Genomic DNA, 22513 nt, shown 5'->3' with positions numbered 1-22513 from the left:
CACAAGAGGTGAGGATTAAGTTAGAGCCAGTTGTAGTAGTTGTAGTAGTAGTAGTAGTAGTAGCATCTACTTAAGTCATCAGTAAATTATGGAGTGGAGTCCTGCCAGCTGGAGCACAGGGAAGCGGGTGGGGTCACGCAAACTCTTGGCCGCTCCTGTGATGTCACGGGCGGGATTTTGGCCAGATGTTGCTACTGTGACGAAAACGAGGATGAGGAGTTTTCATATTCTGCTGATCACATTTGTTTTCTTTCGTTCATAAGAGGAAGAGCAGCGTCCTCTGGATGGCTCCATCCAACCTCAATGTGTCAAGTTTGTCAGTAACTTTAAAATAAGGAGTCACATTAGTCATATTTTGAGGAATGCATGAAGAATGCTTCCAGCAAGTTTTGAGTAACTAAAATCTATATTGGTGTCATTAATCATGCGATAAATCACAGGGAGTCATGCATTAGCTGAACATTCTGACCTGAACCCTTAATTTAAGGTTTTCAGTTAGATACATTAGGTATAGATACAGTTTAAGGAAATTCTTTAACAAAAAAAACAGCTTTACACCACAGTGAGGAGCAAGACTCACAAAAACATTTGATAACCACAATTTGAATAGAAATCAATATATCATTAATCAATATCAGCGTTCTTTCTTTGGGAAGAAGTAATGATGGCAAACATTAAGAAATATAGGGCACATCTTAGATGGTGTCCATCTGACACCAACTAACACATCGTCTCCAGTATGTGTCTGTGTTATGATAAAGTATCTCACTGTGACTAAACTTTCACAAGTTTATGGCCAAATCACTGCTAATACACATGAAGAATCGAAACTCATTTCTACCGTCCCAGTATTAAGACATATTCACAAAGTGTATTCATTCATATAACACACTGAATATTTATTTTCCTCTCCTTTGGAGGCAGCTGAACAAACAAACAAAATGCTGTAAACACAAAATGCAAACTTTCAACATTTTCCGGATGTTCCTCTCCATTACCGTGGACTCTAAATACACCGTTACATATGCGCTTCCTTTTGTTTTGGGTTGTGAACACCAGTGTATTTGTAGTAACCATGAAAATCAGTGCCAGTTGTAAGAGAGCAGAACATGATGGTGGGCTGATTCCAGCACAGACCCAGAGGCATGAATGTATCACCTTATCGCTCCAGCACTGGTTTAGCTCAGTTGCCATGGCAACATTCAAAATGTTATGCTATATAGCAGAAACACACATTATACCGTTTCTCTGACAGTTAGGGTCGTGATGCACCGAGAAAACATTTTGAGATAATTTGGATCTCAACAAATCAACAGATTTGTTTCAATAGAATAGAAAATGAAACAAAAAAAGGTTTTTAGGAATTCAGTCTTAGTATTAACACATTACTGGGTGGTTTAGTTTAATAAATAATAACAGGAATTGGTAATAAATAGCCTGAACAGCAATACTCAAAATGAAATGTTAGTACCAGCAGCTGCAAAAGGTGCATGACTGAGGACGGTTCCAGTGTCACATGTCTCATGTGTCCTGCAACATGTCGACTCCAGTGCTGCAGACAAAAGTCAAATCATTGCAGAGGAGACAAGAAGAGAACAAACAGAAAACAGAGGGAAAAAAGAGCTGCCAGAGGAATCAGAAACACTGGACAGATAGTCAGTCAAATAGACTGAGGATTTTCACTAGCGGTTAAAAGTGGGGACTCTTCGGAGAATAGGTGATCATTAGAGGAGCAACTGTAGTTTAAAAAAGGTCACAATCATAATCACTCAGGCTGGTACATAACATTGATCTAATCCATATCAGTAGTTTCTTGACTTGTGTGCTGCCATTGATCTTGCTTGACATGACAGCACTAAATATTTGTCTGACAATACAGATCATGCCATCACAGTTATTATACTATAGCATTAATGAGGCCTCGGAGATGACAATGTTTTAGGACACTTGGTTCAAACTCGCAGTCGGAGCTTTAACCAGTTAACAACAGAGGTTTTATTTCTATGTGCAATGGTCCACTCTTCACTGATACAAGTAGCCTCCAGTTTGTGTAGGTAAACCTTCATAGTAAATGCAAATACACAGGGAATGTACCAACTTCCGTCACTAGGTCTCTTGGTGGTTTGGTCCAGTAGCCACAGAGTAGCAGTCTTTATGTCCGGACCTGGAACTTGCCAGCCTTGGTCATGTATTTGATGCCTTTGAAAGGTTTATACTTCTCACCGTACATGTCCAGCCGATTCACCTTTAGTCCTGAAGGACACAGATATTAATAAGGGATGTCACAATATGCTGGTAATGTGGTGACTATTGTGGACAAAAGCAGTCACTGATATATAAATGATTGATGACATGGTAAAAAGCACTCCTGATCTCCGAGATTTTGTTAAAGACAGATTATATAGGTAGGATTATCATGTAAGAAAATAATACAGAAAATAAGAAACAGAAAGTAAGAAAATGCATGTATTAAAATGTAGATTTTTACACTGCTGTAATATCCTAAAACCTATTTGTTCTCGTTATGTGAGGAAGGAAGTGTATTTGTTGCATTTGGCACCATCTAGTGGCCGCTGTGTCACAGTTCTCTAAGAGTAGGACTGTCAGGTGGTTGTCAGCTGAGCAGGGCATGTGATTAAAGCTGCTTCAACACATGGAGTCTGAGATCATTTATCAGCAGTTCAAAATAGAAATTAATATGATATCCATTGATTAAAAAGCTGATCAATCTGCAGCTGTCTGTGAAAGGATGGAGAATTTTAACATTTGTTAAAACACAGCCATAAATATTGTGTGTACCTGAAATAGCCATCTGTTGGATCTTAAACTGGATGTTAATGGTGGGGTTCTCGTCAGGTTTGGAGGCTCCAGCCTGCAGGCTCATAGTGCCCTTTAAACTGGGAAGCTTCTGTGGATTGATCTTGCCAACATCCCATGACAACAGCTAGCAAACATTCAAAAGATTGCAGTATTAAGTGTCGACCATAAATCAGAAAAAGCAAAACGACCTTATGGCATTTCTTTATCCTAACAAACAAACTCACCTTTGTGACTGGGTCAAAGGTGTACGTTCCCTGGGAGGGGTTAAGGTTGGCATTGAGGACACCCCGGGGCAGCTGGCTGCTGACTAAGACGGATTCAACGGCCTTGCCCATTGTCTGTTTGGGACCCAGCGTCAAGTCAAAGCGTCCCTGCGAGCTTCCTTCTCGAAAAGTGATGTTATGCTTGACATATACTGGAATCGCCACCAGGCTGGAGAAGATGCAGATCAAAACACAGCCGAGTCAGAGACATAATTGTTTCTGTTTTCCAATACTTGTAGACTGCTCCATTAGACAAGGCACAGATTGTAACGGTGGCCTCTGGATAAAAACACACAAGAGAGGATTCTAAATGCAAACTGACTTCTGTGAGCTGACGTGGTAGGAGAGCAACCGGAAGTTTCCATCAGGCGGGATGAAGGAGAGGATCCGCTCAGCCTCCCAGCGCTTGAACCGAACACATGGGTGGAAACTGACATCATCAAGCAGCCGAGGATTCTGGAAGAGAAAGGAAAAACCCTTAGTTGGTTTGATTACTATTACAGTTATTTTTTTCTCTAACATTTCCAACCAGCCAAGTAAAGAACAGTTATGACCACTTGAATGAGTGGAAACTGGAAAATGAGAATTTACAGTATATTTGACAAACATTATAGGGAGTGTAGATCACAAATTGGTTCTCAAGTCTTAACTGAGAACAGAAGACTCAAAAGTAAAAAAAAAAGACTCACCATGAATGAGAGAGTGAGGTCAGGCATTCCTGTCAGCTTTACACAGGCATCAATAACTCCCTGAATTTCTGCTGTAATGGTGGAGCCTGTGGGGAGAGGTCAGTGGTTGATTTGAGACTGTAACAGTGAGCAAGAACTTTGTATTAGTAGTGAGAATGTTTCTGAGGCTCTAGTAGTGGCATAAACATATATTTCACTGTATTGGGCAACATCAAAATGTCATTTTCTCATGCACATAGTTCTCTATGTGATGTTCAAACAATACCTGATTTATCAATGATAGCATCAATTTCCTCCACCACGTCAAAATAGGCTTCATTGTTTGTGTACTTGACCCCAGTGCGTCGCCATGGCACCACTGACAGCTGGCCTGTAGGTAGCTGTTCGCCCACATTGGTGCTACCTGGAATACAGACATTAACCCGATGTAGGATACAGACACAGAGTCCATTTACATGGTAATAACTATACTAACAAAGCAAGCCAGTTAAAATGTAAATGTTGACCTGTGATGGTGTTGACCATTGTGCGGAGGATGGTGGGAGGCTTAATGAGCTCTTTGAGGATGTTGGACTCTGTGGCCAAGGGAAACCCATTGTCCAGCATCTCCTCCAATAGTTCATAGACTACTACCACATTGTCTTTAATGGCTGCTTCTGTACACACTCCAAAATAGTCCTGAGAAGAAAGAACACAGCATATGAGTATATAAAGTCACATATAAGGTATTAGAATTAAACACAAAAATTAAAGGTAGGCACAACCTGGAAGGTGTCGACAACTCTGTGCAGAAACTCGATGACGAAGAGCGGTGGCACCTCACTCTGGATGACTGCCACAAAGTAGATGCGATGCCTGAGCACACTGATAAGGTAATGATGCGGCGTAGGGATCACCGGTGGGACGTTCTCTGGTTCTGTGGCGCGCTCCAGTGCCTCAAAGAAGTAGTCGCACACTGAGCGGCTGACCACGCTTTTCCAGTGTTTCTCCAGGAAAATATCCCCCGAAGCATTGACCAGAAACAGGCTGTGGATCATTTTGGCTGGAGGGAAAAAGAACCAAAGCACTCCAATGAACAAACCTTAGAAAGCTCCTTCTGTTATATAAATGAACTTGTGGTCATTAATACTCATTAACCTGTGTTTAAAAAAAAAGGTGTGCATGGTCTTTATTGGTTTCCTTACATGGCACACACTATGACAAATACAAAATGGATTGATTGCATGATCACACTGCTCAGCCAGAGGCACCTGCTGACTGATGTGTGTGCCTAAGGATCAACCACATGTGATGGCTGACAAGGACTGAACCATCAGGTTAAAAGAGGGACAGGGACAGACATGTAGCATGGTAGATGATTGTACTCTGTAATATCTGGTATACTTACATTGATCTGTTCATGTTACTTACCTATCAATACTGTCTGTAACTAAATTCTAAAAAAAAAATCTACCTATATACATATATAGCATAGCACTGTGGGTTTTAAGCATTATTGATCAGCAAAATTAATGCAGTGTACACATGATGAGCCATTGCAAAGTCACCTTAAATTAATATTTTAAAATTAAAACAATTTGATATATTCTGAACTAAATACCCCAGGTTACTTAATACAGTAAGTTAGTAGAAAGTCGTCTTAACTTAAACTGGCTGCGAAATACGACACGGGAACTATCATTAAATATGCGGAACAGGTATCGGGTTCGGACCGGACAGAACTCAGAGATACAAGAGCCTTAATAAACTGCACGCTTGACCATTGAAAGAAAACATTTCAGCGAGTAGTCGCTAGCTGTCGATAACATATTGCAATTGTAGGCCTCCATCTCCGTACAAGATGCTACATCAGTCCCTCCTCCGGTCTCATGACAGAGGAAAAGCTCCGTCACCCGGCACAAAACATTATGGAAACACGGTCAGTTAACGATGCAGTGTGGTATAATTTTCCGATGAATACATTCACAGACTGCAACTGACTTACCGAAGACAAATTTTGGACGGTTTCGTGTCGCCTTTTTTCTTCAAATGAAAGATTAAGCCGCTGTCCTTGCTTCCCGTTAGGTGGAGAAGCAGATCCTGACGCGAAAGGATGGAGAAGGACAGCAGACCAATCAGACGCCCGGAAGACTGCTTAATCCCGCCTACTGAAAAATGTCATAGGTCAAATTTACGGAAGTTGGTAGCTCGTGACTCGGCTGTGATTGGTCCGTGGTGGGAGTGCCACAGTAAACAGCAGCAACGCTTCACGCTGATTGGCTTTAAGATGTACCTGGTCTGACATTTTGTTTCCAGTATCAGATTTCATCTTGTGGAGCTCTGCTCCATTTAAACCACAACATTTACACAAGCAGACACTGCAGTCTGCAGGGCGCATGTAAACAGAACATGCACATTATATTACCCCCAAATAAAATACAACTATAGAGGTAAAGATGGGAATGGCAATGGAAAATCTGCAACATATTTATAGATGTTCAAAACAGTATAAATATTAAGAAAAATTAGAAACAGGTACTGAACAAACCTTATCAGTGTCATGTATCATACCATTGTTTGCAGTGCTCCAGAACTCCTTTATATTTACTTTCTTTCCAAGTGCAGGCTCCACCCAAGACAAAGTAACAGTGACTAATCATGTGTGCAAACAGTGAAAAGGTAACCAGTAAAAAGCCAGACATTTATTAATGATCCTTGTGTTAAAGAAATTATCACGACTCGACATTTAAAGTGTGATTCATCACAAACTAAGAAAAGTTGTTTAATGTTTTGTGCAGTAAAATTGCACTTTAAATAATTAACCCGGCAGTGTTCTGCATAATGTTAATGTGACACTTAGCCATGTAGTATCTTCCTCAAATCCCTATAATCTTTTTTTTTGTTTTTTTTTAAGAGGAAAAGCTACAGAAAAACTACAGACACAGAGGGAAACAGTGCTACAAAGAGAATGACCAGTAACAGGGATATGAAGACTACTAAGGTCTATGTAGCCCTCTTCTGGCATGTGCTGCTTTCTGAGACAATTCTTAACATTACATTATGCGTGCAATAACGTGAATTGTAATCGCATGTCTAGTACAGACGTTCACCAGATGTTCTGATGACAGTGACTTAATCAGACATTTGGATTTTGTTAAAGTGGAGCCTCAAGAAGATAAAACAGGGACATCTTGTGGTCACAGGTGAGTGGAGCAGTTCCATTATATATATATATATATATATATATACCCACTCAATTCTCAGAAAACAGTTACCAACATGTTTCTGTTCACAATTCTGAATTGAAACCTTATGGGTGTATTTTCTTTTTCCCCCACATGCTTACTGAAACTACAGAACCTTCAGTAGGTTAAATATGAAGGGTGTTCTGATAAATGCACACCATGTATCAGGTGCTTATTTTTCCATAATGTAATGTATGAAGTCCATATATTTACCAAAGTTTACTCTTAGGAAAAGGATTTATCTGAATTAGGTTGTACTCAAGGGAAACATGACTGGCTCAACATAATTTATTTTCATTTTATGTTAAAATGTACAGAGTTCTTTGAAAGTACTTGCTAAGAAAGAAAAAAAATAAAAAAACAAATAAATGGAAATACATACAGGGACAGAGTTGAGAGTTGAGGCGGCTGAGCGCAAATCAACCTTCACTGTGTGCCCAACTGTCACCCCCTCTCTTTATTTTGCGCTCTCTCTCTTAGCATACAACGCAACATGTACAATTACAAAGGATACAAAAAGGGAAGCAATATAAACAGACAGAAATATACTGAGCTCATTTTTACATGCCTCTTAAATGTAAGGAAGTCATCCTATACACACACAAGTAAAAAAAAAAAAGAAAAGAAAAGAAAAAGAATGCCAGGTGACCTTTAGATATTTGTAGTCCTTTTGTTTAAAATAGCATTAATATACTACACAAAGATAGAAAAACTCTAGAGATGAGATGGAATGGAGAGGTTAAAGGCATCTTAAAGTCACTAAAAGTGAGTGGTAATTTTTTTAAATTTTGAATTTCTTAGTAATTATTACCCAAGAGGCGAGCTAAAAAATATGTATTGTTTTGTTTCCTGAAACAGAAGTGAAAAAAATGACAGTACCAATATCAATGTCAGAATTTCCTTTTATATTATAGAAAAAACATTTTCTCTACAATAGGTTTCTAAAGTCAAAAAGAGTCAGCTTGTGTCATAAAAGAAAGCTGCCCAGTCTGATAAAATTCAGAAAAGAAACGAAACAAAAGAAAAGTACAGAACAGAACACACAAATAAAGTATGCATGTCAGGCCTGTAAGTAAAATAAAACTCCTCTTTTGACTTAGAATACTGGTACATGGAGTAACAGGGCCAACCGTCTCCTGCCCGCCTGTTGAACGCCGTAACCAACAGGACCAACACTGACTCGCCTCGGACCCTGCTTTCGTTAGTGAGCCTCCACCCGAGGGCCAAAACCATGCACAAGCTCGGGCGTTTAGGCACACCTTTGATAAAGGCTAACTGTCTGCTGTCGTATTTTTTTTTAGCCAATAGGAGTGCAGAATTTTGCAGAAAAGGGAAAAAAATACATTATAACAAAATACACCATTCAGAAGCAGACTCCTCGACCTCTGTGGGTCACTAACACTTGAGGAGGTGAGGTCAGCTATAGTTAACCGACTGTCCTTAAAGCAGTTAAATGGAGATTCCATTTTTTTGTTCTGCATTCCCTAAACTGCTAAGAAAGGCTGACATTATACACCATATGTCAGTGGAGTGTGGACAAAAACAGCTGAATGTTGTACTTTCCTGAGCTAGCCACCATCTGGTCACAGCTAGTCAGTATGTGTGTGTTTGTGTGTGCATGTGTTGATGTGTGTGAGCTGAATATTGGGAAGTACCAGAATATTTACATCTAAACGTTTCTGAGTGGCGGCAAACTGGAAAATAATGCTACTTGTTTTCATTTATGGATATATATAATAGACAGTAACACATCAGTCTCCTCTGTGTCTTTGCTGTGTTTTTGGTACAACACTGTCCATCTGGGAAGACAGAGACTCTGGAAACAGCTCAACTCCTCTAACACCCAAGGCCCCGCTCCAAGTATGCTTTTCTGGAACCAGATGAAAATATGTCAGCCCGAGCAGCCTCAGAGATATTTGGGTACGTCTGAGAGAACAAGAGGGTGCATCACCATTTCAGAATGCCACACATATAAAGACCAAAGCATATAAGAGGTCGGACTGCACACAATTTTCAAAAAACAATCAACAAAAACAACAACAACAAAAATAAGATTCAACATTATGTTTTAACAAAACAAAACAGTCCGCCAACAATGTCTCATTGTCTCTTTTTTCAAGGTAAGGCTTCCTATATCAATTAAAAGATTGTGTGCATGGTTGAATATACTCAGTTAACCACTGTTCTTTCATCCGCAGTCTGATGAGCAAGGTATTCCTGTATTGTCTTTGTATTTTCCTGGTCATCCTTGTCCTCCCCTGCTCTCTTCCTGTGCGTCATGATAAGGAGGAGCCTCCTGGGCCTGTGTGAAACATTTTCAGGACTGTGCAGTCATGGCCTGAAGCAGCATGGCAGGGCAGAGGTCCATATACATGCCCCTATGCTGAATCTAGCACACTTGCTCCTGTACACAGCCAACTGGGAGGGAGGGAGGAACAAAGCCCAAATAAAAAGGGACAAAATGACAACATAGAAAACAGGAAAGACCCTCTTTGACTCCAATCACCACCACTTCCTGGTGCCAGTTGAGGCACAGGAGAAGGTGAACAGGAGTAATGGACAATTACAGTACGGTGAGCATCAGCTCTGGCCCCGTTGTCTCCCTTTTTAGTTCATGGCAGCTCATCTGCTCATGTAAGGTGACTGTTTTGGGACACCAGCATAGCTATGATGGGAGGGACCAGTGTACATCATGTTGCCATGGTGATTGGGCTGCATAGGCTGCTGCGGATAACCCTGTCCTCCCATCATGCCCATCTGCATTTGCATTGGGTACTGAGCTGGCTGATTCATGTAAGCAGGATTGCTGTGATAACCGCTGTTCATCATGGGTTGGGGCATTCGATAGCCAGCTGACATAGCGTTTAGAGGTGTCATGTTCATGGAATTATATGGTGCTGGCGTGGGCATGAGGTTTGGCATCATACCACGCTGCACAGCCAGGGTGCGCGGCGTGCCCTGCATGGCCACCGCTCCTGAGCTGCGGCTATAAAGCTGCTGCTGGTGTGGGGCCGGGGCTAGCTGCTGGGTGGCTTTGGACCGAATGGCAATGTGGCCTTTGACAGTAGCCATCTGACCCTGTAGACGTTGCGTGTGTGGTGGGGGTCCCAGACCGATGTTGGTGGTGGGCATGTTGCATTGAAGCTGCAGGGAGCCCAGGTTCATGGAGCCAGAGCTAAGATTAGGAGGAGGGGTCATAGTGGGCTGGCCCTGGGGAAGAGGAGTGTGGGGTGAAGGGGCCAGCCCGGGGTTAGACAGAGAAACACTGGTAGCGTAGGAGGTAACAGAGGCTGAGTGAGAGTAGGACATGGCGTGAGGGTCCATAATGGTGTTGGTGAGCTGCTGGAGTTTGGCCAGGCTAAATGTTGCTGAGGGCTGGGGGTAGCCCCCTGTGCCAAAGTCCTGACCCATACGCTCATACAACGTGCGGCCCCCTCCTCCACCTCCGCTCTCTGGAATTTCCATGATCATGGGAGTGGAGGCAAAGCCATTCCCCATGCTGCATTGGGACAGGGCTTGCTGTGGGGGTGGCGGAGCTGAGGGTGGAGGCTGAGGGTTGGGGGCCTGTTGCTGCTGCTGAGGAACCTTCTTTTGCGACTGCTGCTGCTGTTGCTGGTTGGTGCTGGATGGTCTCTCAATTACACCACAGCTCTGAGGAGACTTGATGCCACAGCTGGGGGTATTGGATGGTGGTGGGGGAGGTGGGGGCTGGGGCTGGGGTACAGCATTGCCCACATTGCTGGCACCTGGTCCACTGTTAGGCCCTGGGCCTGTTTGCTGAATGAGGCTACAGCTGCCCATTGCTAGCTGGGATCCCCCATTTCCTGTGGAAGATGTGAGGCTAGGGGCTGGCACAAAGGAACAGCTGTTGGACTGGGAGGAAGAGGATGGAGTAGCTGAGCTGGAAGAGGACGATGCTGATGATGATGAAGCCGTGGAAGTTCCAGGAACGACAGCAGCTGACAAACCCCCTCCATTACCTCCATTACCCGTTCCATTGCCCCCTCCACCCATGGTGGAGTCATAGCTGCTCGGGTTGTCATAGTTCTCTGTAGTGCTTTCTATGCTGCCCAGGTCACTAAAGCCACTGTCCACCACCTGCTGTGAGTGGTCTGACACAGACGGCACATCCATCATCGGTGATGTCTCCATGTTCTGCTGGGAGGGGGCAGACAGAGAACTAGGATGCTCTGGAGTGATTTGAGTGTATCCTCCTCCAGTACCTCCACCACTACCCCCTGCTCCGTTTGGGCCAGGTGTCCCACCCCTCTGCCCTGCTGGTGTTGTGTCCACAATGCTCGATGGCAATCCTGGACTGTTCACTGAGCGAACAGACTGATTGGGCAGTGGAGGTACTGGGGGATTAGGGAGGGGGCTGCTGTGTTGGGAAGCCCCACACTCCTCCACTAAGGCTAGAGCCTCCTCTTCAGCCTCCCCACTGTGGCTGTAACTCTGCAGGGTGCGGCAGGCAGCTAAAGTCTCCTCACAGTCCTGGTAAGCCCCGTGGTGTGGCTGGGGTTCAGTCTCTTCATCCTGGGCTTCACCTTGGGTGAGAGACTGAACAGCCTGCATAGTCTCCAGGTCAAGCTCATTAGAGTGGTGATGGGGGTGATGAGGGTGGTGGTGGCCCAGCTCCTCTTTGAAGTCAGAGTGCTGGTGAGGGTGAGAGTGTGGATGCGTGTGTTGTGGTTCCATCAACAGTGTGACGTCTTTGTCGTCTGGGTGCAGAGGCTGCAGCTCCATGGGCTCGGTAGGAACAGACATGGCCGTAACCGTTTCCACTGCTGCAGCTGCAGCAGCAGACTCCTCCTGCTCTCTTCGCCGCCTCTCTTCCTGCTGAGGGTCAGCTGAAGAGGACCGACATTTAGCCTCCTGCACCTCCTCCTCAGCCTCCTCCTCCTCCTCTTCGTCCTCCTCCTGCTTGCTGACATATTCCCGGGCCACGCTGTTCTCCATGTCTAAAAAAGCCTCTCCACCTTGGGGTTCTTCTTTTACTGGAGGAGAGTTTGCACGGGAAGCAGGTTCCTCCTCCTCGTCTTCATCATCATCTTCATCCTCCGAGTCCTGACTTTTTCTCTTCTTACTGCCATTGCTCTTGTCTTCCAAGTGTCCATCACCTTCATCATCCGCATCATGGTCTTCACTGCGCCTGCTACCAGAACCTGGTGTAACTGCTGCACGCCTGTTGTTACCGCCACTGCTGCCCATGCTGCCACATTCTTCTTCCTCCCTCTCTTCATCATCATCATCGTCTTCCCTGTCACCCACATCTGTGTCCTGAGGCCGGGACTGTTGGGCCCGGGGCCCTGAGGTGGAGGAGGAGGAAGAAGGGGAAAGCAGTGGACGGGATGGTGGCCGACTGGGCTTGTCTTCTTCCCAGGCTCTTTCAGTCTCCTCTTCCTCATCCTCTTCTTCTTCTTCTGGCTCAGAGGTGGGAGGCGGTTTGGGTGTAGGCTGTGGTTGCTGGTGGAGGTTGCGGTTCTTGGGTGGTCTCCCTCGTCTTTTGGGCACTTTCTGTTCAACGGGCTTAGGGAGATAGTCATCTTCTTCATCAGAGTCTTTCTGTTTGTTGTCTCTGTCAGTGTTGGTTCTGCAGACTCGCTTACTGTTGCGGTCATCGGTCTGGAGCAGCTGAGGGTCTTTGCCCAGCTGTTGTTCCAACAGCCTTTGTCGTTCTTGCTCCTGCCGCTCTGCCTCCTCCTGGGCCCGCTGCAGGTACCAGCTCCGGGGCTTGCGACCAGGCTTCATTTTGATTTTAGGGGGTTGAGGATCCCCACCTTGAGCCTGGTTGTCCACAGATGCTCGCTGGTTTAGCCCACAACTAGGTGGTTTTCCAGGTCCTCGCTTCTTCCAGTGCAGTGGTTTGCGACTCTTTCCTTTGGGCCAGCCTTTCTTCTTTTTGACTGGAACCTCAGGGTTGGCTGCTAAAGTGTCTGATGGAGTGGATGGAAGTGTAGCCTGTAGAGCAGGCTTCAGCACTGGCGTTAGCTCTGTAAAAGAAAGAAGATAAGCCAGAGTTAGGTACCACATCACTATGAACACTAATAAGCACTGTACAATTTGCATTTAAAACTGCTCACCATCTTCCTCTGAATCTGAGAATGTAGAGGGCCGGCCCCTCTTGGGTGCTGGGTCAGACAACCTCAGAGCAGATCGGGCTGGGGGATAGCGGCGCAGTGGGTGACCCAAAGGCGTTTCCTCTTCCAGCCTGGGCATAGGCCTTTCTGAGTCTGAGTCTACAAAGGGCTCATCCAACACCTCTGTGGTCTCAGAAATCGTTTCTGTCACCACGCTACTGTGAGGGTGGCTGCGCTGGCGAAAACGGCGCTTCCTCAGGGGCTTCTAGTTAGAAACAGAAGAAGATATTAGATGTGCCGTTGAAATTTAAGAGAAGGTCTGATTTCAGAGATTTTACCATTAAAATAAGAGTAAATCTAAACACAATCCATTTCTTACTTTGCATTTGAGCCCCATGGCTGGCTTGGTAAGGATGGGTGGGGAGCATGCCCTGCTCTCTTCATCTTCATCTTCGTCGTCATCGTCGTCCTCCTCTTCTTCACTGCTTTCACTACAGCAACTCTTCCTGACAGGTGGAGACTCAGTTAACCTGGATATCATTGGAAGCTGTGTCAGCCCATCTGTGGGTCCTTCTGTTAGTCTGGGCTTAGGTCCCCTCTTTTTCCTTGGGGGACGCCCTCTTCGTGTGGGGGTTATGGAGGGGTGCCTAGCCATGTCCAGTGACTTAAAGGCTGTGGAGTCTGCTTGTCTGTCCATGGAGAAAAGGGAGGGAGGGCTGCTGGCCGAGCCTGTGGTTTTTCCTCCCTGTGTTCTTTCATCATCATCATCATCATCCTCATCCTCCACTGGACGGATCTTAGGTGGCCGCCCCACTCGAGCACTGTCCTTTACTTTTCCCCAAGGCCAGTTTTTGGGTGGGCGCCCCCGGGGGCGGCGTTCTCCATTTGTTGGCAGGGGGGGTCGTGGTGGTTCTGGGACAAGGGGTGGACAGCGCATAGGAGGGGAATTTGGAGAGCTTTGGCTGATGGGAAACCCTAGAAAGGTTTTTCTTTCCACTTCCTCTTCTTCCTCATCCCTCGTCTTTGCTTGCCTCATGTGCCAGGTTAGTGGTGGGACTTTGTGACTTGGTTTGATCTAAACAATTGAATGAAACATGAATCAATAAAAAATAACCAGACATGAAAACGGGTCAGGGGTGAAAAATGTGAGAAGGGTGCACAAAATATATGAGCGGGCTAAAATGATCACATATCATATTAAAATTAGTTTTGATCGTGTTTGATAAACAATTAAATTAAAACATTTATCAAATGTACTAAATTATGGGCAAACTAGTCAAGTCTGAACATACTGAATATCTAAGCCAGTTATTTGTCCTCCGTTGTCATGCCATAAAAGTATGGGGGGAGCTTTTTTGGAGCTTTTTTTAACTTAACTAGGTGCCATTTCCTGCATTGTGGTGGATTTTAACAGGTCGCTAAACACCCATTTTACCTACAGTAGTAAACCCTTAGTTTACGCGTCTTTGTGAGAAATCTCCTTAGTGTTTTAAGCTGAGAGCACACAAACATGAACAAAGAAGTTTCTTCTCGCTCTCGGCGCTCTCCAAGCGCTTGTTCGGCAGCTCTCGCAGCCTGTTCTCGACACATGGCCCGGGCAGAACTTTTCTCTCAGTGGTGTGCGAGAACAATTCTGTGATTGGTTGGAATTTAGTGGGCGTGGTGAATGTGGTGAAGCGCACAAGCTTCTTCAGATGCAGAACACACAGACAGAAGGAGGAAGTACAACGACGATGGACAGTTTAGATGAGCAGCTGGCAAACAGCTCCTGGACGGAGAAACACGGCGCACAGAGCAGAGAGTCTGTCCAAAAGGTGGCGATAAAAATTAATCCCAGTATTGATCACGGCGTTACAGCGGCTCGACGCGCACATTAAACACCGGGAGACGGGATGTATTATTGCAGACAGTCATCCACACGTTCACAGAATTAAACTCACACAGACCAGAGGTCTGCTACAGTCAGCTGCACTGATCTTCTATCTATTGTCAGCTAAAGGAGAGAGAGGTCTGACTCTGTTCACGTGGCGGTTCACGTCCGTATTGAACAAAGATCTTTAACAGTATAAGGTCTCACTCCTGCAATCGGCATTATAGAAGATCTTTGCAGCTCCAAAGCAGTCAAGCAGAGTAATTACCGAACGTGACTTTTTAAGCACCCCTGCTTAAAAACATACCGAGGTCCGGATGCTATGGCCTTGCCTTCGCTTCAAACCCACACACGCATTTTTTTTCTCATCGGATCTACACAATTCACGTAGGTAACCTATTTTGGTTTAAAAACGGCGAATTTCGCCGAAAGGTGAGGGATTTCCATGTCTGAATAACTTAAGATACAAGTCCATGTAGCTATTCAACATATTTACCTCCTTGCGGTTGTCTTCCTCTGGTTCGTCATCATCCTCCTCATCATCATCATCTGCGTCAGCATCAGAGACCACAGTGTTTGTTACAATGACAGGAGTCCAGCGGAGGCACTCGGGGTCAACTTCTAGCTGCCGCGGCCGGGCCTTGAGACGAGTTATGTGGTTTGCTACCAGCTTCTCCCGTCGTACCAGGACAAGTCTGATGGGGCAACAGCATAAAAAAGCAAAAGCATTATGACTCCACACATTACCAAATTATCTACTTGTGTGTGTACCTACATGAGGCAGGCCATCTGTGTGTGTGCGTTTTAACGGTTCCATTTAGGGACATTTGGTCAATTTTTTTCTGCTGCCACTGACTTTATATTAATTCTGTCAGACAATGACAGTCCATTACTCACACAGCTAAATCAAAACAGTATTATTTTTACATAATTAACTGAGAATCATTTTTATTCTTATTTTTTAGGCCTATGTATTGCTACAATGTGAAAATGTATAGTGTCTTTTTTGTGCCCAAGTGTCAAATAACCATGTGTTACAAGCCACATCAGGCCATCACAGCAAATGTTAGTCTGTAAAATTACTCATAAATGCAGCGAGAATAAACAAGGATTCACTTAAATTAGGTTGCTGCAGGATAACTAGGCACTATGATGGTCAGGGGAGTTTTAATGGGTCCCATAATATTACAGGAACTATGAGAGCAATGATCCCTTTGCAGTCTACTTGAAAGGCTGGCTTTGTTTACATGTAAGGTGTAACCTGGCTACAGGCCATATACTGTTTCATTTGAGCCTTTAATAAGCTGTGACTGAGTACTGTCTGGCAACCAGGTCCTCCTTCTATCCCACACTGCACTATAGTAACTCAAGTAATACGCTATTTAAGAACATGCAATAAACACAAAATAATATTCATCACATTTCCTCAGTGAGGTGCAAGACGTTTCCCTGTTCCCTGTTTATAAAGTATAATTGGTCATATTACAGTAAGCAGCCTTGTTTTGAATAAACTCCCATTGATGCCATTCGCATTAATATATCAAATTAAAAGCCCTCTAGCATTACAGCAGATTGAAACCCTTTATTTATTAACCGGGCCTTTATTGTACCTACAAAGTGCAAACAAAACCAGATGGATTGAGAGGACTGGTGAAATAGGAACACACACACACAGAGACACACACAAACACAGACAACATGAATAAAACAGAACCCTAGGATTACTGTATATTGTTGCTTAAAAATTAAACGCTTCACTGGAATTCACATAATAGGACAGTTGCTTGTACTCGAGTGGCTGGCCACTTCCCCTGTTTTTGTTACAGGGTCAGTTTCTAATTCACTTGTAACACTACTATTACTACTAGGGACACTTTTTTCACCGAAACAACTCTGCCGAAACAGGATGTTGTTGTGATGACGCTCCAGCATGTCTGAGGTGTCTTTTCTTGCTCCATTTGAGCAGCTAACTAAAGAGATCAGCTCCTCTGATGCGTCTGCAGCTGACGTTATTCTTTTAAATGCAAAATGTGGGGTCAAGCTAAGTTATTTCATTTTATATTGTGCATTGTTGGAATGTGAAATAAATATTTTCAATTGCTTTATTCTTTGAAACATTAATATTAAGTTGTGCATTTGCAATGCCTTGATTTTACTGAGGTTAGTACACAGATATAGCCATAAATGCAATGGTACTAATAATTGGCCTAATACGGTTTGTTTCAGTTTTCGGTTTCGGACAAGAATTTTCATTTCTTCCATCCCTAATTACTACTAAGTAATTTTAGAACTTACATCTTCAAAGTGAATCTTTCAAATTATTTAAAGATTAAATAAAGTGGCTTTCTGAGAGTAAGTCATGTCCCATGTCTGACCTGTCTCCTCGCTGCTCCAGCATGTTGAGGCTGTGCAGGGTTGTGGTGATGTCCTGCGGACAGATCCCTGTCAGTTTGCTGAGTAGTCGTATGGTAATCTGGCGGTCGCGGACCTCATGGAGACACTCCAGCACCACACTGCGCCAGTAGGCCATGTAGGATAGCCGACCTAGATCCGACAGAGGCTTCTCTGGAGATCCAGGTTGTCCTTCTCGCTTTGACAGTAAGTAGCCTGCAGGGAAAGAGGACAAAGGACACAAACCTCATGAGCCAAATATCTGGACTTCTTTGTTCTGTAACAACAGATTTCAGTTACTGGTGTGTTTTGCTAACGGTGCCATTCTTACTGAAGTCAATGAGAAAGCGTCCATAGCCCTTCCGCTGGTACTGTGGAAGAATCATTATGCACGATACGTTGTATTTCTGTTGACAGTGCTTCTCCTGAGGAAGAAGAAAAGACACAGATGCATTCAGCCATTAAGGAAAAAAAATCATGGAAGCACATTAGGCTATAGAGCAAGCCTGTGTGGGTGTACAGCAGGGTGTTGATGGTGCCTTGTCTGCTCACTAACTACTGTGTTTTGGCAGTGAGGTGGCATGTTAATGGGAGCACCTGCGACTGCATACTCCACAGAGGGTCAACGGAGCTCACAGCACCCACTGTTTATCTGGGACACAACATGAGCATTTGTACGTTTATAGGAATGTGGAGTGATGCGAAAGTATTTCAGTTTCAAATAATTTGAATACGTTTTCCTCACTGCTTGTATGTTTGCTGATTGATGGGAGACTGAGTGGAAATTCACTGAGAGAAAGTGGTGAAGTTGCAGTGAAATCCCACTTACCTTGGAGAAGTAGCCAACTAGGTGGCAACCTTTGTCGTCATTCTGGGTCAGGACGTAGAAAAGGAAAGGCTCTACATCATAGTAGAGGGTCTTGTGGTCCAGGAACAGCTTGGCCAGCAGACACAGGTTCTGACAGTAGATTGTGCTCACATTCCCATCGACCTGTTGTAGATTATTTAGACATTATTTAGAAAGCAGAAACACTAAGATCTTTAAATGGCCAATATCTGCAATAGTGCAGAAATAACATCTTTAAGCTGCTGTTAAGAGCAAAGTGAGGGTGAGTAGGAGTTAGTGTGAGACCATCTCCACTGTGTCTCTTGAGATACTGAAAGATAGAGAGGCTGAAGGAGAAAAACAAGATAGAGAGAAAGAGATGTTCAGTTTGGCAAAGTGCCAGGTGTCTTTGCTCTCCTCCAAGCAAAGCTGAACTGCAGAGGAAAACAGAGGATGCAGCGGCCATTGCCTGGCAAACATAAATACACCACTGCACTGCAAACACAAAAGAACAGCTTTGCTGTAAATTGGTAATTATAATTTCATTAATAATGGCACCTTTTCCTTGATGATGCATGCAAAAGAAATGTACACTCTAATAGAGAGGAATGCCATTTAAACACCACAAAAAAGCCTCTGGACAAACCTTGCCAGGACAGAATCCTGTCTCTTTCAGGTATTCACTTGTATGACCTTCATCACAAATCAATTCTATGTGAACACTCTCCTCACCTCATACACAGAGACCTCATCCTTCCTGTAAATCTCATTGGCAGGAGGGTGGAACCAGTTGCACTTTTTCATGTGTTGGTAGAGGATGCTGCGACTCTTCATGTAGCGCAGGCAGAACTCGCACAGGTAGAGTTTGGGCAGTCTGTGAGGGAAAAACAAGACACAACAAATTGAAAGCAATGGTTTTATTTTGTCTGCTAGAAGTGAAACAAATTGTTGATACACAGAACTGTTACGTGCCGGGATTAGTTTGTGGTGTGTATGTGTGTTTGTAGTCCAGGTACCGTGTGCACTGCCGGTGAAGCAACTGGATCGATCACAGCTAATTCCACTCAATAAGCTGGCTGTGTGCACATGGCCGGGGCCAGTGGGCCAACTTGTGTGCATGTAAGGAACGTGTCTTTGCTCTGCCCAGTGGGACGGCAGTGTGATGATCAGTGCTGATCTTTTGTGTGTTTGGCTTTTGTCGTTTGGTTCTTTAACTAACCTCCTAGTAACTAACATACATCCTGTTTTTTAGGCAAAGTTCTACATAGTTTTTACAGTCACACACATTTTATCTTGTTTACTATTTTCAAATAACTAATGGAAGAAAAGAGGAAAGGAAATGTACATTTCAATATACAATAACAATAAATACACAAATCTGTTCTTGCTTCTCTGGCTTTAGCCGATTACTTGTCAGAGTAGGTGGTATTGTAAGAAAAGCTTATTATTTAACCCCATTACACTTGTGCTCATTTCTACACCTACTGTAAGTAAATTATGCTGTTGCCAACTTACCTACTGTACTCCTGTGGGTAAGGAGATGAATACCACGTCTGGATTTCAAACTTTCCAAACTCAATGACTGATGGACAGCGCATTTGAGGGTCTGGTGGACCTGTCACCCCAACTTTCTGTTGGTGCAGAAAAGAGGTAAAGGGAGAGAGAGAGTTGTAAGTTCAGACAAGTTTGAGGAGTATGTAACAGGCTTTATATAAGGATTAGAAGATAATGGGTCAAGCAAACTACACAATGGAGATGGCAGACCAAACATCTTGGAAGGCGGGCAAATAACAGGGTTTCCACGAACACACAAAGACAACCAAAAGTAACAAGCTCTCGTCAGTTTTGAATACTCAGAAAGACATCGCTGGACGATTAAGTGCCTCAGAAACAGATCCCTACCGGACATTTATGATGATACCGTACTCCATTGCAAAATCAGGGGTGTCCAAACTTTTTTTAGGGAGGTTTTGATAATGCGAACAGTCAACAGTCCCCAAAGACATTATATAAAGACATAATTTAAACTATAATAGATGCATGCTGTTTATGGAATTATTGCATTTCAGACAGCAAACAGTGGAAACAAGTTTACAGCATAAATTTAAAACATTCTGAAACTGTGTGAATTGAGCAACAGGCAAGTTATTGACACTGTGAAGGAGAGATCTGATCACATATGGCAGGTCTGATTTTAGAGCAGCAGTAGAGATGTATGCAAAATGTCATATAGACTATTATAGGTGGGAGTCATTTAGTGCTGATCAAGCAGGTCTTGTTTAGTTTTATGTAATGTTTACACAGGTTTGGAGTGCATGCTAACGAGAACCGGTGTTGTGCACCTTCAGAGCCCTTTTGAGTTTCACGCCCCGTGATGACGCAGACAGCATGAGCATGACGTCCTGAACATGGTCTGCTCAGGACGTCATGTAAATGTTACACAATGAGTTAAAAAGAAAAAAAAGAATTATCTGTTGATTTTGTATGAGTAATAGCTGGTGGGCCAAAAATAACACATTTTAAGACACAATCCGCGGGCCATTTAAATCTAATTGCAGGCCGCGGGGCCAGACTTTGGACACCCCTGGCCAAGATAGTCACCCTGCCTGAACCTTTCTACAGTTTATCACCTCTTACTACTATTTTATTCATCAAACACTTAAACACAAGTGGGGATATTTCAATCAGGATATAGTATAGAATGACAGTCCTGAGCGTAGCCAAACACCCACTCTCCAGTCAGTTCACTGCACCACTTATGCCATTAATGTTTCGTCTCTGTACTGCCCAACCTGCTTGGACACTATCATTAAAACTGCCTGACCCACAAGCTGTGTCTGGGAACAGTAACCAACCCTGACCTCACAATCATGGAGTAGACTTTGCCAGTCACAGACAGAATGTGAAATTCAAGCAAACCTGATACAACATTCAAGCATAACTGCCTTGCAGTGAAGCTGTTTTTCTATATTCAACCCTTGTTATTAGCATCTACTGGTTATTTAAACACAACCTCATGAGCCTCACTGTAATCTAAATTCATCCTAGTCGGGCCCATGTGCTCTACATCTATGGTAATAGATGAATCCATGCTGAATCTGGCAGCTGTTCCATGCCAAATTAATTTCTTTTCAGTGCTGAAATTCAATGGTCTCTCACAGCTCATTGACTTTTCCACCCACAAACGAGCCTGCATCCTAGAGACCTCAATCTGAGCCAGCCACTTCATCTCTTACCACCAGCCAGCTGTTGACTGTTCTTTCTGACCACACTCTCCTCACTACTAAAGTAGAGGTCCTCCTCCACACATACAGGTGCAATGACTCCAGTTGGCAGGGTCAAAAGTAGACTCATGGATTTCCATGCTTTATTTTCTCACCACCACTCCTTCACAAACTTCAAAAATCATTTAATAATATGTCCCTGAGCACACATACCTGTAATGCCAGCTCCTGGATGTGTCTGAACAGTTCAATGTCTTTTTCTGTCAGGTTCTCGTGGCCTGGCAGTTTGTCATCCTCGTCACGCCAATCACTGCCATCCTGATTGTCTAAAGGTTAAAACAAAGAGATGATGTTATGTGAACCCTGTAAGAAGCTTGCTAACCTGTTTGATAACTTCTCCCCCAATATACCTTTACAATGAGGCACACAACTAGTGGGGCATACCGAGATAGACTGCAGTGTGTTATAAACATTTCTGATATTCTTAAAACAAGATTGTTTCAGGTATGTGGACTTGTTACTTTCTACAGTACATTTTCAATACTGTGAGCATTAAACACTAAATAGAAAATGAGCAGCAGGTGGCCACTTCTAATTACAAAGCATTATAACATAAAGGCAATAATTTTCACAATTTACAGTATCTGTTGATCTGTGGGGTACAAGCATACTAGGCAGTCCTTACCTCCCCTGTCATCTCCATCTTTGCGATGCGACTTCTTTCGGATGCGGCACTGCTGTGAATAGTCCACCACTTCCTGCCGTGCCTTGCGACCCTCAGGTGACGGTGTAAAGAACTTTGTGAGGGCGTCAATGAGACCCTTGGTCTTGTTGTTAAAGCGCAGGCTGCTCTGTGACAGCTCATCGTCATCCCGCATTGAAAACAGCAGCCGGTCATCACCAGGGTAACCTTCGCAGGACGAGCTGGAGGATGAGTTGGCTGAGGCAGAGCGCTTCCGCCGACCACGGCCTCCTAGCTTCTTGAAGGGCCGTCCTGGCCTGGTGAGGAAGTCGGGAGTCAGGTTAAATGTCAGGAAGTAATAGAAGTTAACAGCTAGTAAACCAAAGTGAAGCCTACAAACTGGCAATGAAAGAAAAACAACTGTAAACTCATTCCAAGAGAGGTGTG

At 44.0% G+C, this 22513-nt stretch overlaps 2 protein-coding genes across 2 annotated transcripts in view; both read right to left on the bottom strand.

Annotated features, from left to right (window-relative positions):
* Nucleotides 1–874: 874 nt before the first annotated feature.
* ap3m2 (adaptor related protein complex 3 subunit mu 2) lies at nt 875–5873 on the bottom strand. Its single transcript, XM_028415243.1, has 9 exons — nt 5757–5873; nt 4537–4814; nt 4279–4450; nt 4038–4175; nt 3773–3858; nt 3406–3539; nt 3045–3252; nt 2800–2944; nt 875–2253 (listed from the first exon to the last, which is right to left on the bottom strand). The coding sequence occupies exons 2-9, from the start codon at nt 4807–4809 to the stop codon at nt 2153–2155; spliced, it is 1257 nt and encodes a 418-aa protein (XP_028271044.1). The 5' UTR covers nt 4810–4814; nt 5757–5873; the 3' UTR covers nt 875–2152.
* Nucleotides 5874–7270: 1397 nt separating this feature from the next.
* The window catches only part of kat6a (K(lysine) acetyltransferase 6A), a 29662-nt gene continuing 14419 nt past the window's right edge, over nt 7271–22513 (bottom strand). Inside the window, exons 7-17 of the mRNA XM_028413388.1 lie at nt 22070–22383; nt 21598–21710; nt 19676–19791; nt 18893–19034; nt 18164–18325; nt 17666–17759; nt 17319–17550; nt 15440–15638; nt 13453–14148; nt 13077–13338; nt 7271–12986 (exon numbers count right to left, since the gene is read on the bottom strand). Coding sequence (XP_028269189.1) covers nt 9619–12986; nt 13077–13338; nt 13453–14148; nt 15440–15638; nt 17319–17550; nt 17666–17759; nt 18164–18325; nt 18893–19034; nt 19676–19791; nt 21598–21710; nt 22070–22383 — 5698 coding nt within the window. The 3' untranslated portion in view covers nt 7271–9618. The remainder of the gene's footprint in view (nt 12987–13076; nt 13339–13452; nt 14149–15439; nt 15639–17318; nt 17551–17665; nt 17760–18163; nt 18326–18892; nt 19035–19675; nt 19792–21597; nt 21711–22069; nt 22384–22513) is intronic.

This window comes from Parambassis ranga, chromosome 9 (assembly GCF_900634625.1).
Source record: "Parambassis ranga chromosome 9, fParRan2.1, whole genome shotgun sequence".
In the NCBI taxonomy this organism is placed as follows: domain Eukaryota; kingdom Metazoa; phylum Chordata; class Actinopteri; family Ambassidae; genus Parambassis; species Parambassis ranga.
The sequence above is the reverse complement of the archived record's forward strand: the minus strand, read 5'-3'. Positions and strand labels throughout refer to the sequence as shown.

Excerpts from the sequence above, each read along its gene's own strand:
- ap3m2 (XM_028415243.1), bottom strand. The coding sequence starts at position 4,809 with ATGATCCACAGCCTGTTTCTGGTCAATGCTTCGGGGGATATTTTCCTG. Across the intron at positions 4,451-4,536 it reads GAGTTGTCGACACCTTCCAG|GACTATTTTGGAGTGTGTAC; the intron begins GTTGTGCCTACC and ends CTTTCTTCTCAG. Across the intron at positions 3,540-3,772 it reads ACCTCACTCTCTCATTCATG|AATCCTCGGCTGCTTGATGA; the intron begins GTGAGTCTTTTT and ends TTTCTCTTCCAG.